Source organism: Marmota marmota, unplaced genomic scaffold (assembly GCF_001458135.2).
Source record: "Marmota marmota marmota unplaced genomic scaffold, marMar, whole genome shotgun sequence".
In the NCBI taxonomy this organism is placed as follows: domain Eukaryota; kingdom Metazoa; phylum Chordata; class Mammalia; order Rodentia; family Sciuridae; genus Marmota; species Marmota marmota.
Window position 1 is genome coordinate 45405358 of NW_025999842.1, and position 18528 is coordinate 45423885.

General features: G+C 32.7%; 1 protein-coding gene across 20 annotated transcripts in view; it reads right to left on the reverse strand.

Moving 5' to 3' along the window:
* The window catches only part of Ptprk (protein tyrosine phosphatase receptor type K), a 536216-nt gene that overhangs the window by 209284 nt on the left and 308404 nt on the right, over positions 1–18528 (reverse strand). For all 20 annotated transcript variants that reach the window (XM_048798085.1, XM_048798091.1, XM_048798079.1 and 17 more), the window contains one exon: positions 9433–9726. In XM_048798085.1, the coding sequence (XP_048654042.1) occupies positions 9433–9726 (294 nt within the window). The remainder of the gene's footprint in view (positions 1–9432; positions 9727–18528) is intronic.

Genomic DNA, 18528 nt, shown 5'->3' on the forward strand with positions numbered 1-18528 from the left:
ATTAATAAGGATGTTGTCTGTGGCATACAAAATGCTGAGTAAGTACTTTGAATTATATCTAATAGAATGTAAAAAAAATGTATGATACATAAATGATGGTTTTGGTTCTTCCAGAAAAGGGGATAGTGGGGTAGAAAATCCCAAATTTATAGCTCTTGTCACTTCTCATAGTGTAATATGTCACTATAGTTTAAAGATTCTGAAGTCAGAACTGGAAAGAAAAATGAGCTTAATGGCATCCACAGACAGTAAAATAGACATGCGTATGATATTAAAGTCATCAGAAAATTTTGAGTATGTATACCTTTGCTTAAAATATAAATATATTTGTTAAGCTTACATAATTTTTATATAATTTAACAACCAGTAAATTCCTGAAAATTTAACAGTTGATGTTTAGTTTTAGGACAACACTAGTTTGAATGCAAATGTCAAATTGGTCAGGTTCAATTTTTAACCTAAAGAGGTCAAGTCATTTCCCATTAGTAAATATTGGAGTCAGATTTTGAAACTAGAGTTTACTGGCTCCCAAATCTTAACTCAAAACAGCTAACTCTCCTGATCTCCTACTTCTTAAAATCCCACTCATACTTCAGGGCTTCACTGTGCAACCATAGACCACATTGATTATAGCGATCATTGGTTGAATTATTTACCTATATATCTATCTTTGAACCTATAGAGGTAACTCAGCACAGAAATGCACTCAGGGAGCCCTGATTTGTATTTAGGAGCTTGCACTAATGCCAGACACACACATGTGAGGTACTAAGGTCATGGTGCCCTGTACTGTGAGTGTCTAGAAGTCAGAGTCTCCATCCCAGAATACCTAGCAATCTCAATAGTGCCTGACACACAGGTGATTTGTGAAAGAAAACAAGAAAAGGCAATGTAAAGGATATTCTTCACTTTCTTATCAAGCAACTATTTGATAATGATCAGGTCACTTCACTATTGTGTCCAAGTGCCCAAAGTGGCAATTAATAGGGGAGCTGGACTTGATTAATTATACAATATATTCTCCTACTAAAATTGTTTGACTACATACATAGAGTTGCTTAGAAACTAAGTGAACAGTACATGTCAAGAACTTTTTAATCATGAAGAAAGAAAGATACATGTGTGGTCCTCACTGAAGCATGTACAATGGCCAGTTATTTCAAACTGTCAGTGACAGAACAATAGTGAAATCAATTCAAGCACTTACATCCAGTAGAATATTAAGCAGGCATTAAGGATGAGTGAATGTCCTGTAAAAACATTTGAGGTAGCCTGGCATGGTGGCACATGACTGTAATCCCAGCATCTGTGGAGGCTGAAGCAGGAAGATTACAAGTTCAAGGCCAGCCTCAGACTTAGTGAGGCCCTAAGCAATTTATTGACACCCTGTCTCAATAGAAGTTAGGGATGTGGCTCAGTGGAAAAGTGTCTCTGGATTCAATTCCAGCACCAAAACAAACCAGCCAACCATGAGGGGTGAGCTAAGAAAATGGCAAACCAAATAAACAGAAGGTAAAATTGCATATATCTTACACTTACAACTAACAAAATCACCACAGTAAAATAAAATAAAATAATAATAATAGTGCCTTCACAAAAATGATGACAGTTATATAAATGTTATAGTATCATGAGTGGTTTTTAAAAATACTATTTATAAAATTTGTTAAATTGTTGTATTCCAAATAATTTACAAAACAACCTGGGTTTATGGATTCCATGAAGTCTTTATAGAATCTGAGAATTCCAGCAAGGACTCTCCAAGTATAGGGGTAGTCAGTGCACCCCTGTGACATTTTGACATTTTGTCTATCTAAGCAGAGTAGAGTTGATTCTTTTAGTTATCAGACACCTACACAGTGCTCATAAATAAAGTACAAAATTCACTATAAGAGAGATATAGAACATATACGAAAGGAGACATGCTTAAATATTGCCCAGGAATATAATTATTAAGATGGTATAAAATTGCCAAAATAAATGACATACATTTGCCCTTCTTTTGGGAATCTAGTTCATGTTCATGAGTAACATTAGTATAAAAATATGACCTTTAGTATATTGAGTGCAATATAACAAGATAGAACATAGTATCTGTTTAAAGTAATTTAATAGGTAAATATAAAACACATTTCGATTGCTTAATATTCTTTTGTTATGGAGGGATAATACATGGGGTGGAAAATAATGACATAGTCAAAAAAAAGATGGATTATTTAAACTCAACTTTCTGAGATGATTTAGCTGAGGCAATTAAAATGGACATCACTCAATGATTTCTAGGCCACATCATATGTAGTGACAGCTGAATTTGCACAGGTTTTGCCTAGGGTGACATGAAAGGCACGAATTCCTACCATTTGAAGTGCATTTTTTACTGAGTTCATGAAGTACAATATAACATGTACGATTCCAGATTGGAATATGCTCATTATCTCTTTCTTTTTCATATGCTTTTTTTTTTCTTTTGCAGTTTACATAAAGATTGTTGGAGAGGAAAAAAAAAAAGATGGAGGAGTCATGCCTAAGGCAATTATTAGCTATAAAAATGCCCTATCTTGTAGTAAGACAGCAAAGGCTTGAAAGTGCATTCTTATGTTGATGCTCCCATATTCACACTTAGGTTAAGAGTCAAATTAAAAGATGAAAATAATGAGATACATGCATATAATGCCATTTCTTTTCCATCAAGAAATTGCACCAAGTGACCAACACTCACCCCAAATGCTAATTATAATAAATAGTTTGGGACTGAATATGAGTTCAGTCTCCATGATCATTTAGCTGTCCTCCTCCCTGCCAAGCCTGCTCAAAAGCCACCCCCCACTCTCCCCACCCCCTGCCAATCCTGGTTTAGTTTTCTTTCTTATTCCAAAACAAAGATGTCTATCGCAATTCAAAAAAAGGAAGTAAATACAGTGGCAATGGAAGGCAGAGGTAGTTTCTTCCCTGCTTATAAAAGAAGAAAATAAGGAACAAGTCTATATACCATTGTGACCAGTGTGGCACCATTAAAGGAGAGGCAGAAGTTCACAGGCTGGGGGCTCTTGGACATGTTTTCATGTCAGGATCCATAGCTTTCTTATTCTACTTAGATCCTTTTTACACTTCTATGTTGTTATCATTCAAGACATGGTTAATACAGCATTTTACTTTTAAAAACATTTCCATTTCCTGATATTAAATAAAATTCTTAGGACTTGAGGGGAAATTCAGGACATAGCATGAGATGGATGCTGTTATTCAAATCATTTCCACCTGTCAGCTTGATTGCAGTATGCAAAATTCAATAAAAACAATGAAGCCAATGAAAAGAGTACTTAATGATACCATTAACAGACTCAACATGTGGTAAAGTAGTAAGGATAAATAAATATAGTGTCATTTTCACTGGTTACCAAATGCTTTTCTCAACAAATGTATGTCAGATGAGAGAAATTTAAACTGAAAACAACCCAACTCTAGTTAGTAAAGGTAACTACATTTTTACTTAATATATCACCTATACTGAGATGTGCCAGGAACTGAGATGCATGATTAACTCTATGTCCTGCTCCTGAGTTAAAAATGAAAAAAGATAGTAGGCAACATGATTTCATAGCCTCTTAACTTTCTTATGCTGGGAGCCTCTAGATTTATAGAGCCTTAGCAGAATGTACACATGTCAATTACAGTATAATTCAGGCTCACTTTATTCTCACATTTTTAAAATATATTTATTGAAAGAAAAATTTTGATTAGTAGGAAGTATAATATTTTCCCAGAATTTACAGAATTCCTATTTCTCATCTGAAATGAAAGATGCAGTAAAGTGATTATTAGCAATATCTATCTATATTTGTGTTTTCATTTTCTCTGTCTCCAGTTCTTCCTTAGCCCTAACCTATCTTTCACATAGGTGGGATGAACTCTCTAAAAACAAACCTGGTAACATGAGTCACTTTCCTAAAAACAACTGAATAACAGATCAATCATACGAGACCAAGCTGCAGGCTTCCTGCCATCCTCAATTCAACCACAAGCCCAGAGTGAGCCCAAGATCCACAGAATCCACCTATTTTCAGAGCCCCCAAATTATCAGCAATGTTTAAAACTAGAGTAAACATGCTGTTCTCTCTGTTTTGAATTCTATTCACATCTCCTTGCCTTTTATTTTGTTTATGTCTGTCTCTGGTGACCAGTAGGCCTTATGGTCAAGGAATTGCCTGTGTAACACTGGAGACCTGGCACTTAACCCATTACTACTAACAAAGAAAGAGGCCAAGAAAAGGGTTTCTGAATAAACAAATGTTTTTTTTTTTTTTTAAACCTAGATATTTTCTACACAATCTGAAAAATAAAATCAGGTTATTACTTACTAAACAAGGAAAGAAACCTAAATTACAATTTTACTCTTAGATTTTTAAGAATGTTAAAGAACTGTATTCTGTTACTTATGGATTTTTATTTCCAGTTGTCCTGCCTTCAATAATAGTAGTATTGCTTTTTAAAATTCTTGCTCAAAAGCAATAAAGAAAGCATATAAGGCTCTGTGGTAAATCATTTGCCTAGCCTGAGTGAGGCCCTGGGTTCAATTCCCAGCACCGCAAAACAAAACCAAAATTGTACACGCATATGATTATATATAAGTTAATACATTTCAAAGCGTTGATATAATCCTTCAATATAAATCAAGTTGTAAGTCATCCTTATCCTATAAACTAATTCTTACAAAAGCTGTTCATTTTGTTTTAAACTCTAGGCAGAATTTCAATGGATAACGAGTTTTTATGATTGATGACTACCATGTTGCTAATGAAACTGTAGTCAAAAGGCCAAAATTCAGTCACACAGTTTATAGATTTGGAGAATCTAAATATTATTCTGGGTTTTTTTTTACCCTCCATTTTGGATTTAGGACAGAAAAAAAATGCAGTTTTAGTAAATGTTTACATTTAAAAGAAGACACTTTCCTTTTCACTGCTTCATAGACCTACATGTTTCAACTAAAATTTTCCGAGAGCATTGAACTACAATATAAGAGTAGAGAGTAGTTTTCCCAACTGCGTAAATATATTACATTCTGGACACTCTGAACTATTGACCTTCCCTATGAGGGAGATGCTGCTAAAATGTCAGTTAATCATAAAGCAGTTCCACAATAGGCTACCCAGAAGCAGAAGGCAATTTAAAAGAGCAATTTTAACGTGCAATTGCCAAAGTATGCAATGCAGACAATTCCTGATGATGGCATATTTTATTTCTCTTTAATAAGAGAAAGAGAAACTGTATTTTCTTAGCTTCTATACCAGATGGTGTACCCAGAGGAAACAAACACAGTAAAAAAGCAAACATACTTTCTCTGATTGTTCAATGGAGTTTTTGAATTACTTCCCATTTAAGACAACTTCACATTTATGCCATTTTTTAAGATGTATAAAAAGCCTGAAGAAGCATTATGTGAACAACAACATGGGTCAAGCTGTAAACTAACAGCAAAATAATAATACCCCTCAGGTTCATAGAGAAGTCTGAGGCAGGCGTAGGTGGCCTGAGCCACCAGAGGCTGTAATTACCACCTCTCCTAACTTGAGAGACCCTGAAGCAAGTAATTGCACTTACCAAATGATTTTAATGTACTTTAGAAAGTAAACAAAAAATAGCTTTGGTAACCAGGCAGGACATTATCAGAGAAGGACAAAAACACTTTTTTATACTTCTTTAAAAAACTGTTTCAAGTATTTAAGCACAGCATATATTTGATTGTTAAGCACCAATCCACTGTGCTCTCAATAAACAGGAATATGCAAACATTAAACTATGCTTTCTTTGGGAACTAGGTTGACTTGCAGAAGCTATTTTTTAAAAGGTATATGTCTTCTGGATTTTACCTGCTGTCCTTTTAATTTTTTATTCCATACTATTATGAGGGAGGGAAATTACCTGTGTTGGGGTAAGAAGGAAAATAATTAAGGCTTTTAAAGTACTGATAATGGGTTTGAAGCCAGGCTGCCCTGTAGTTTTCCTAACTGTGTAAAGGTATTACAATATAATGAACAAGTATCAACTATGTTGTTTTTCTCCCCAAGTCCTAAATTTAACAAATACAAAAGTAAGACAATAATATATCTAGCTGATAGATTGGTGTGGACATAAAACATCATGATAGATTCATTTCACGTGAATTCCAAAGTCAAATTAATCCACATGTAGCTATAAAAAAGTTTACATTTTCTTTAGAAAATTTAACATTTTATCCATTGTACGCATAAGTAAAATCTTTAAACTGATTTGCTAGAAAAAATATCTATTGATGAATTTCTTCCAAACAATAAGTCATTTACTGTTTCCTAAAATAAAATATTAATGAATTATGTGCATTAAAATGGTATTGTGACAATGATAAGTAAACTAAGTTATTCTTTGGTACTTAGAAATGACAAATACCATTCCTCTGTGATACAGTAAAAAAAATGATAGAAGAATTTCTGCAAGTAGCCATCACTCTCTGTAACTCACAAAGAATCCATGTGAAAATGATTTCACATATATAGCAAAGTATTTATACTTATCTTTAAGGTTTCCTGATGATCTAACATGCATGCTATTAACGCGCATGGCTTCAAAATGATCAACATTTATTCAACTAGATGATATTAATACTAAAACTCAACAATTACAAGGTGAATACACCCAGGTCTAAGTAAAACCAGATGAATTGTACATCTAGTACTCAGTGCCCCTTATAGAAACAGTGGTAACTAGGGCATGAACAATTTAATAGAATTAGATGGCAATTTCCTCCAAAGATTATGTTTGGGATCTCAAAAGGATCATTTCCCCTGATTATGAAGAAATATCCAACTTTTGAAATCGTTATCAAATATCAGCTAACATCATAGTTAGCGTAAGTTGCATTCTATTTTGTTGATATGGAATCCTAGGCTGAGGACAATAGTGTCACTATGAAGTCTAAGTTACGTTAAATTGAAGGGAAATGGATCTTAAAGAGTGGAAACAGATGGACATCATACTTTAATACCGACTTTATATTTGTTACACAATGTTTGTCAAGTATATTCAACTTCTGGTTTTCAAAAATTGTTTAAAAATCATTACCGCATATGCTTCCACGAGCTTTATCTCCTATTCTAATTTTAGAGCAAGATTAGTAGACTTTCCTAATGAATTTTGTAACCATGGCTTCTCTCAAATCTAAAATGCACTTGAAAATCTAGTCTGTAGCACTTACCGCCTCCCCCCACCCCTGCAATATCCTTTATCAGGCACACCTTGTGAAGACATTAATTAACAATAATAAACACATGTGACAAAGATTCATCACATGTAAAAGATGGTCTTAAAAATAAAATTTCTATAGTTGGAAATAAAATGACAAGTGATTGAGCCTAATACCACTTAATTCTATAAAGAGTACACAGACAAAACTTTCCCCAAAGAATCAGATAAAAAGACCGATATGGTTCCAAAGTGTCAAGGCACTTTCTAAGTAGGGAAGTGGCTATGGCATGGAAGATATTTTTACTTTATTCCCTCCCACACAGATGAGGCTATTCTCAGAATAAAGTACCTCAAATCAATTTGCAGTCATTTTTTTTTTACTTATTACAGTTCAATGCACACTCTGAACATAAGCATTCAACAGAGATAAATCAACATTCATTAACATAGTGCTGTCATTCACCTAATAGAGAACAGCGAACTTTAAAACACAGCCTGATTTACCTGCAATCTCTGCAGCTCTCATACCAAAGGCCAATTTCCAATAATTCCTAGCTTAAACAAAAACTATACTATACTAACATACACTGCTCATTTTTAAAGACATTTTGTTCAAAATAAAGGACAAGAAAGCAGATGATTAACAAGCATGGGTAAAAGAAGTGAAGAGGAAGACCACAGAACAGTCAATTATCATTGGTTGGTATAATTTGTATATCCATTATGAAGACTAAGTGCAGTAAAAAGGCAATTTTATTAGAAAACACATAGATGATACCCTCAGTAAACCAGACTCTTGTTCCCCATTTCATTGTCAGCACATTAAATTTGGAATAGTGAAGTACTTTTCAGTTTCCATACTGTTTCCTCTTTTAATGACTTCTGTGACTAGGTGGTGGGGTTTCACTTGCCTCTCCCTGAAAAAGTATATCTAGTACATATAAGAGTAATTTGTAACATGAAGGATGTACCTCTATAGACTATGTAAAAGCCAATTATCAGATTTAAGCTGAGTCATGGAGACCGCCCAGCCTCTTCTGGGTAAAGCTGCTTTGAAAACACCAGAGGCAATTGTGGGTTCAATCACAAATTAGGGGTCTCTTTAGTCTCTAAATCTCAGACTAATGGTTGTCTAGGTATTTTCAATTAATAAACATCTTTAAATAGTTTCAACGAATATATAAAAATGTAGCTAAATTTAAAAACATATATAAATATTTTATGGATATAGCTTTATTGTAGATTAATATTCTTGGTGAGTAGTTCTATAATATTATAGATGTTCAAGAAATAAAAGACATTATATAAACATTTTCATAGATTCTCAGTTTAGGAATTCAATTTTTATGAACTCATAAGATATTAAGGATACATACATTCATGTGCTAACTCTATATTTCAACATAATGCATGATGGATGTAAAATGCCTCTTTAAACTAAACTACAAATTAAACCATTTTTAACAATAAAATATGTAGGGCATGAAAAATGCACTCAAATCACTTAGATTATTAAAATTTTTAGTGGCTTTTAATAGCTAAAAATTCTTCCCACTATAAAAACAGTGTAATAAGGTGTTAGGATATATGATTACATATTATTTTATTTCACTTATTATTCTTTATGTTTTTTTTTTCACATACTATTATTTTCACCAGTCTGTTTCAAGCATGGGGAGAATAATAACAAACATAAAAGGAAACCTTTCTGTTTTTGAGAGATGAGGGTCAGACTGCTGAACTAATTCTCAGCAATAGGATATTGTCAATAGAACAGTTATTTTTCAAAGCATTATCCATACTATATGATATGGTCTCTATGCTGAATATAATATTATTGAGGAAGACCATGTCTACGTGATAAAAAGGGTATAAGCATTTGCTTGAACTAGAAAGGTCTTCCTCTCTCACTAATACTTTCATCCACAGCTATCAGAAATGATTGGTCTACATACACAGAAGGTTCACCAAAATGATCAAGCAAGACTCTAGATTCAAAACAAAATTAGGATTAATAATAAGGAAGCACATACATTGCTTTTATGTCAGCCAAATATGACATAGTCAAGGTAGGTAATTACCTAGTTCACTGGACTTCTTAGAATAGTGTGATATTATATGTCAAGTAATTAAATCATTAAATATTGTATTTGTGTTAGATATCTCATGCTAGATTCCTTCACAGGTAGAATACCCACTATTCAGTCTTACCTGCACATTTGGTTCTGGTGATTAATGGAGGTCCTGGAAGTCCTGTTCCACCTTCCCCAGGTCTTGTAAGTAGTACTCGGATCTCATATTCAGTATCTGGATCCAAATGCCACAATTTATAAGTTGGAGCATTGACTGCATGAGTTTCTGTCCAGGATCCTGATGTCATTCGATATTCCACTTCTTTCAGGATAATGGGACCATCTCCAATGATTGAATTGGCATTCAGTTGAATCAACAAATATGTAGGCCCAACGCCAAGTAGCTGGGGAGGAGCAATAGGTCTTGGTGGTTCTAGGAGAGAAGAGTGTGCTCTGATTAGATAACAATCTGAAACATTAAAATACAGAGACATATTAATGCCTCTTGAAACCCAAAGCCCTATTGAGCGATTTATTTCTTAGTATATGGCAAATATTTAAAAGAAGACCAGAACTGAAGTTGTCTGGCAACTACACTTTTAAAGAGCAAATACTTCGGTGAAGCCTTATGACCATATTGCACATTTTTTTTTTCATCAAAAGCATGTCTTTCCAGGAGATAAAATTTGTAAAGACATAATAAACAAGAGACATAAAGAAAATATTTAGACATGAAAAACTCTCATTAGCTAACAGCAGACCTGATTTTTACTGTTTTATTTCATTTATGAAATATGGCAAAGGGATATTTTATTGTTGTTGTTGTTGTTGTTTTGTTTTCTACTTCTTCAGAGCTCCTATATATGAGATCAGAAGGTAAGCAATGAGGCTGAATATGAAAGTGGATGTCAGGTGCTTAACTGTTCCCATACACCCACATCCCAGAGTGAGAAACTGAAATTTACACCTAGGCAAAAATCACAAATGATTCCGAATCACTGGCCTTTGGGAATAGCATGTGATAAGGCAATGTATCACATATTAAATTCAAATGTCAAAGGTACACTGTAATTTAATTTTGGCTTGCTTATCATTCTTTGCTTCAAAGAAACTTGGAGAAATATCACTTCAATGTCTGAACTGATGGAAATGATGAATGATGTATTGGACCACATTTTACCCCTTTAACAACAAGGCAGGTGAAGTGAAAGACTGACCTTGGAAGGACTCCACAGCCCCAGCCCTGTCTGTAGGGGCTGAGAACTGTAGTTCCACAGAGAACTTTAGGTCATGAAGTCATAATTAGGACACGTGATCAGGTGGGGTTTTCTCTGAACCTTTAGAACAATATTTCTCACATTTTTAAGGGACATTAAAAAACTTTGCAGAAAACTGTTAATAAAGTTGTAATTGCCCCCAAGTTGATTTAACACTTATTTCTAAATGTTAGAACAAATCACATATAAGAGAAACTATGAAATGCAACAACCTAATGCTTTCTCACACTGACCTGACCCGTGCCAGGTAGTAGTGGGCTGGAGATGTAGACACAGGAAATTCAAGGACACACTGCCAGCATCCTTCACACTGTATTTCCTATTTACTGGCATTGCATTCCATAGGAAAACAAAAAAATGCCACGGGGTGGGGGGGAATAAAAGTCCATTGACAGGTTTTACCTTCTTATGCTTGTTTAAATAAATCAAACATTTTTAGTTGGAGCCCAAAGATTACATTTTAATTCTGATGATATAAAATTTACTAGCTTATAAATCCCTGACTTAAAAACATCCTCTTAAAAAAAAAAAAAAAAAAAGATAAGACAAGATGGCCTGGGATCCTACACATAGTAAGATCATTTTCAAGAATCTTCCTTCAAAATTCATAGGACAAATATTAACAAATTACTAACTAATAAGTTGTTCTACATATTGGGTAATACTGTAGGGGAGAAATAATTATAATAAATCAATAAATTCATTATATTACATTGAGAGTTATATAGGAAGCAAACAGCATCCTGTAATAAAGAATAATAGAGGTAATACACTTTTCATCCTATCCAAAATCATTATAAAAATAAAAGTAATCTCCCTTCAATAATCAATGCTCATTAAGTTAATAGCTTTCAAACTAGTTACTGAAAGAATGATATAATCTGGGGCTAACTGTGCTCATGTTTAAAATAAAAATAAAACTTAAGATTGAAAATTACACTATATAAACTGCACATATTTTGAACTACTTCTATTGAAAAGTAGTTAAACATTTGATTTATAAACTTTATCCAAAAATCTATTTCTTATGCTTTACAAATTATTTCAACAATATGTAGTTAACATTGTTTCCTAGGTGAACTATTTCCAATTTCACAAATGAATTCAATGAAATTATTTGCAACAAAAAGTTTAAATAAAACCATAAAATTTTTAATAAAATTCTATTTTTAAATAAAAATAGAATTTTCATTTGTCAGTTAAAGTTCTACATTTCATAGAACGAAATTTCACTCACAAATCCAACAAATTTTATAGAGTTACAGAAAAATTTATAGAGTTACAGAAGTTTTTAGCAGACAAGAAGGAAAAAAAAAGTTAACATATTCTCTAAACCCTAAACTAAATGAAACTGAATAGAGAAATGAACATAATAGAAAAATGCAAATGCCTTCCCAGACTCTCGAAATGCCACACGGATTTAAAGCAGCAGTGTGTATTTTGTGAATAAACTGAGTTGCCACAAATGTGCAATATTTGTTTTTATTCCAGATGGCTCATATACTGACTAATGTAAGTTAAAGTAGGAAACAGTGTTAAATTCATAGCACTGTGCTTCTACCCCAGAGCAGCAATACCTCACTTGCTTTATAGTTCAAAGATGACCTGAAGAGGTCTGATTCTTAACATGATGAATGAACAAAAACAATACACCAAGTGAATTATAAATAACAAACCCTGGTTGACCTACAAATGTATAGGTGCTCTGAAACCTGACCTTATGCGTGTCTATCAATGTTAGATCTTACCCATCAAAACCCTGAACACTCTTGCCATAGGAAACAAGAAGGAAACAAGAGAGAAAAAGATGGAAAGCAGAGAAAGGGAGGGGAAAGCTAGAGCAAAACACATTAGAAACAGGCATAGTATTTCTCCTGTCATTTCAATCTTTAATGAAGTGACATAAAAAGAAAATGAAATTTGAAGTCAGGAGGCCTGGTTTCAAAAAATGCATATGTAATAGTAGGGTAAACTTGAATATACCTTTTAACTTGTATTACATTTTCTTCATTAATGAACTAGGCATTCTTAGAAAAATTTTTAGAGATGACATTTTAAAATATTTGTGACACTAATTTCTTTTTTTTTTTAAATCAGAGCATAGATAAATTTTAAACCAGAAATGAATATCCAACTCTAGTATTATGTGTAAATAAAACAAGTAAGGTTGATGTAGTCAGGATTGTGTTCTGAAGAAAGGCAATAGTTCATTCTGTTCAGTTTTCTATCCCATGTGCTAGGGTCAAGCACAAGATTTGTCTAATAATCAAAGCAAGAGCTCAAATCTGGTACTGTAGCAATATTAAAAGAGGAATATAAGCATATGCATTGATTAACATCATGATTATAAGAAGTGAAACTTACATTAATGAGACTAATATACCACAACACATTAAAATTTTTACGTTGGAGGTAAAAAGTAGACTTATATTAGCATGTGTATTTTGTTTTTAGACCCTGGAGAACAAGGAGATTTATTTATAAAATCTCTATTCATTTCAATAAATTATGCATGAATTTTAATCAGTTGGCAAATGAACAAGTAATTGTTCTGCAGCAATATTAATATTCTTCATAACTTAATACACTATCAGACTCAGAGGTGTGGTGCAAATAAATCCCAGTTGTACACTAGGTATCAACTGAAGCATGCAATCCAAAAATACAAGATAAACTTTGCCAATGTTACCAATTAACTTTCAATTAATGACTTACATTCATTATTCTAGAGCTAACCTATTATAAAATCCCAATTATGTATTCGGCTTGCTTTATTTGTTTTTATATTTCAATTTTTAAATGTGTCTTAAAATCAAGGAAACCATTATGAAAGTATATTCTCATCCAATTATTCCTATTGTAATGGTATTTTACAAACGTGTCACTTATCAAAATTCAGTTAATCAATAAAATGCAAAATCAGTAATAGAAGCCAGGAAGTCAGAAAATGTCAGTAACAAAGTAAATGTCAAGGCAAATAACACTTCTACCACCATCATCCCAGACAGATAAACTGAATGCCTCTCAATACTACCTTCTTCCTAACTGTTTTATTTGGTTGTCAATAAGGCCGAGACATAAAAGTTTCCTAGGATTAACCCTCCCAATATAGAAGGAGACAAAGATCTTAAAAATTACCACAACCTGGTAACTAAAAGAACAAAAATTTATTCTCTTAAAGTTCTTGAAGCCAGAAACTGGAAATCTGTATCACTGGATAGAAATCCAGTGTTAATAGGCCGTACTGTCAGGTAAATATCAATTTCATTCTTCTCCTAACTTCTGGTAACTGCTAGTATTCTTTGTTTTACAATGGAATCCCTCCCATCTCTGCCTTAGTGCTCACACACCTCCTCCCCTGCTGTCTATAGGCAAACCTCCCTCCATCTCTCACATGTGACTGCATTTAGGTCCTGCATAGATAATTCAGAACATACTCACCATTCCAAATCCTTAATATACTAACATCTGCAAAAATTATTTTAACATATAAGATAATATTGTCAAGTACTGTGGATTAGAAACTGATATATTTGGGGGACAATTTTCAGTTTAGCACGTTATGGACTGTGATTTCATCATTCCTTTAAGGAAATAGCTCAGTTCTTTTTCCTACTTTGTGGGAAACTTCTGAGTAGGAAAAAAAACTTCATCAGAGAAAATTCGGTTCAGAGCAGTGAAAAAAATATGAAAGAGCTTAAAAATATATCTGTTATCCTTTTTGTATTTACAATTTATTTGTTGTGAAAAGAAATGAGAATAGAGATGATGACCTTGAAACTGAATGCAAGAGTTAGTGCTTCCTTGCCAAATATAAATTCCTGCAAAACCCACATTAGAATATTTTTGATAAAGACAGATGTCTTCTTATTTATTACTAGTTGTTTAAGTGAATATATCACTACGAGTTGGATTATTCTATTTCTTATTACCCTCTTTATGGTATTTTTATCTAGTTGTGTTTTCTGTTAAACAATAAATTCACTGTTTATGCTTTTTGTTTATTTTTTCTTATTCACCACCTACTGGGTTTTCAAGTAAAGACAAAGGAACATTAAGAAGCTAAAAGAAAGAAATGTGACATCGTCATACCACATAATGCAGGTGTTCCTAAGCTCCCCTACAATAATTTTTAAATTATCCTAAATAGAATAACAGCATAATTTAATGGTACTTGAGTGCTTTGTAAAAATTGAAATAATATCACTGATAAATAGATAAATAATCTTTGCCCAAAATACAAAAATCAAAGCAAGTTTTTCATAATTGGAAACATTTTCTTTGGGCATTTACTATATGACAACATAATTTGCTTTATTTTTGCTTAGATGTTAAAACATAAAATACATATCTGAAAACTTTTAGATTTATTTATCAAGGTTTCTACTGTACCCCAGTTTATGAACTATAACCTAGAAATATTAATGAAGAGAGTGATGTTCTGATGTTCTTTCATGATTTTCACACTGTAATTCTTCTGATACTTAACACTTTCAGTCCTAAAAATTCCTTAGGCAATCAAATACTAACCCATCCATTTTTCTGGCTACTATCTCATAATTTTTACTTATACAATGATATAACCAGAAATGTCTACAAATTTTCTTTCTTATAAATTACTGTTATCATAATTACATATTTATATATTGACATCATGTCAATCCCTTTTTTAAAAAATCTATCAAGCCAACTGATGGATACATTCTCAAATTATAACATTTACATGGCTCAAAATCTTGCACTGGTGGACAAAAGACATAACAAAATGAAGATGTTGACATACCTGAGGCCACTATGCTGGCAATACACTAAGTACGATATTAATCAAGGAGAACTATTACAATTTATTATCATCCTATGAAAATTAAATCGATGTTAGCATATAGTTATGTTTAACTGTGCATATGTATGTAAACTGTGCTCCACTCCGTATACTCATAAGATTCCAAACACATATAACTTCTGAGAAACCATCAAGTTTCATGGTTTCAGATGCCAGTAGGTAAGTTGGTAAGCAAACAGTACATTGTTTATGTGTACCTAAAATTCCATCACTTTTAGTTCCTCTGTAAGCAGGATAGAGCCGAGGTTGAAGAAAGACAGCACAAGCTCTCCTTTAAATGGGGTGCTCATTTATCCAAACAGGCTTGACTAGTACCAACAGGCATTGGTAAATGAGCACTCCAGTACACAGCTGCTCAAAGTCAAGCGAACTGATGTTTTTGGAAAACATTTCATCAATATATATCAGGAAATAAAAATGTGTTTTTAAATCAAAGTTATTCTTCTTCTGGGAATTTGTTATAAGGAACTAATTTAAGAGACCCAAAAAGTTTAATCAAAATATTCAACAATAGCTAATTATAATGTATCTATTCAATAGAATTCCCACAAGCCTTAAGAAGGCACACTGTAAAAATTATTAGTTTTCATTTTAAAAAGTGCAAAACATATTCAATTGTTGTTGGTGGTGGTGGGGGGTACATCACTACCAGAAGAAAACTTTTAGGTTTAGAAAATGTAGCAGAAAAGTTAATACCTGCCTGTTATTGGGGGACTATGAGACCATGAGTGAATTGCTTTTTTCTTTTATTCCTGTAATCTAATAAAATTTGTAATATGCCCATAAAACTTGCTCATAGTTATAGTCACAGTATTTCTTGCACTGCCTGAAAAAAATTTAATGTTATTATAATAGAATAAATGGCTGGCTCAACAATGCCTTAAAAATAAGTTACAGATGCCATAATAAGTACACGTACCTATACAAACTTTATGTAGTCAGTACAAGAAAATATACACAATTTCGGCACAACAATCTTCTTCTGAAGATGGGGATATTTGCATACTTTTGTATTTATTAAATTTACTTTCAGATGCTGAAATCAAGTCCTCAAAAGTGAGATTTACTACCTCCTTCTTTGAACCATGTAGCCAACAAATTGCTCTGACATTGATACACAACACCTATAAAATGTTACTATTTAATTAAAGGAGTTAGTTGACTGGAACAAAAGAACACTTTCTAAGCAATTGCTTAGTGACCAAGTGGCATCAGATGATTTATCCAGCTTATTAAAAGGGGGGGGGGGAGCACAACTACAAACCTAGCAATAATTCTTTTTTTATTTTGGTCAAATCAGATCAATTAAAAAATTTGTAGAATATTTTCATTGAAAAAGTTACCCCCTTATATATTTTAAGTAGTTAAAATATAAATTATAAATCAGGAATGATATATAAGAACATATCATTCTACAAGCATCAAAAAATATACATGTGATATTTTTTGACCAAAAATGTAGTTCAGGGTAGGAAAAAATTCTGATGCTAAATATGCCATTCTTCATATGGAACAACAATTTTGTATCTCAAGTCAGTATCTGATACCTATTCATTTTTTAAACTTCAAGATCTGTAGGATTAGTCTACTTAAACTCTGTGACATGCCTTTTTCCTGCTGCCTAAAGTGCTGAAATAAGAAGAATCAGTTCATCGTTGAAACTGCAAATTTTACATTCTGAGTTTTATATCCTATGCATTACCATGGCATTTTATTCACCTTGATTTGAAAACATTGCTGCAATAACTTTATTACATGCTTCAAATAAAAAGACACAGACAGAACTCTGTTTTTGATCTGTCAGCAGAAACTGAAAACAAGTTGAGGATTACATTTAGAGTATATGAAAAGATAAAGGGATTTTTGAGAAGTAAAATTTATTTGCTTTGCAGTACACAAAATCAAACTACAAGATAATATGGATTTGCATCTCATTTTGTTCAAAACCTACTCTTCCTTATTAATCTCTTTGTAATAATTGGTTCAGAATCATGGGTTATTGTAATAATTTAACAACGTTACAAAAGCCTCTCTATTACAATCCACAAGACAACAAGTCACATATGTTATAATGAAAATTATGGATCCTTTTGCATGAGTCATAACCTCATAAATACAGAAGATTTCTCTATGGTCATTTAATCTCCCATTTAAGCTTTGTCAGAGCTCAAACTGTTCATAACATTTAAGAGAAAGAACATCCAGGTGTTATTCTTAGAATAACAATCAACTCAGTAGTAAAACTAGGAAAGCCCTTCAACTCTGTTTAGTTCCCTGAAGTCTACAGTCATAAACAGGCATTCACATCACTATTTTATCAGTCACATTTATGAGGTAGAAGAATAAAACATATACACGGTTGGATAAAGGAGGAATACACATGCCGGGACAAAGCAGGAGAACTGTGTTTGGCAATAACAATGCATGTCCTGATAATATGTTAAATACACCTAGCTTGTATGACCCAGGCCCTTATGCATTCTAAGGAATTTAGAGTACAATACCATTCATATTCATTTTATGATAGCGCATATTGAGACAAAATGCCTGAATACAGTAAAAAAGAGAGAGAGCAATTAAAAGTCTCTACAATAACATTATGATGTCTTTATATATAAACATTTATACATGCGTATGTAATATTTTATAAATAATAAAGAAAAATATTTAAAATATTTTATATCTTCCACATATTTAAAATAAATACTTTGAATAACTTGATGGGACTAAATTCAAAATTTTCAGAAATTTTAAAACTGTGCAATTAAAAGTTTTTCCCCACACTTAATTATAATCAAAGACACATAAGTTTGCCTACTTGTTCCCTGGGTCTTAACACTCAATTGTAGTGGCTGGTAGTATAATACATAATAAGCATATGTTCTTTATTTATAAATAAACACTTTGTGAACATTCCAAGTCCACTTAAAATATTACGTGGGGTTTTATGTATATGAAGCTACAAACAGATGGCCATTATTTTGCTGTAATGGCAGTCTGGCCACGGAAGCAGGAACCTCTATTTACTACCTCCACTAGTGACCCTGATTTCCAGGCAGGTAAACTGCAAGATTATTGACTCTAAGTTAATCAGTGGAAACTTTAGCTTTTATTT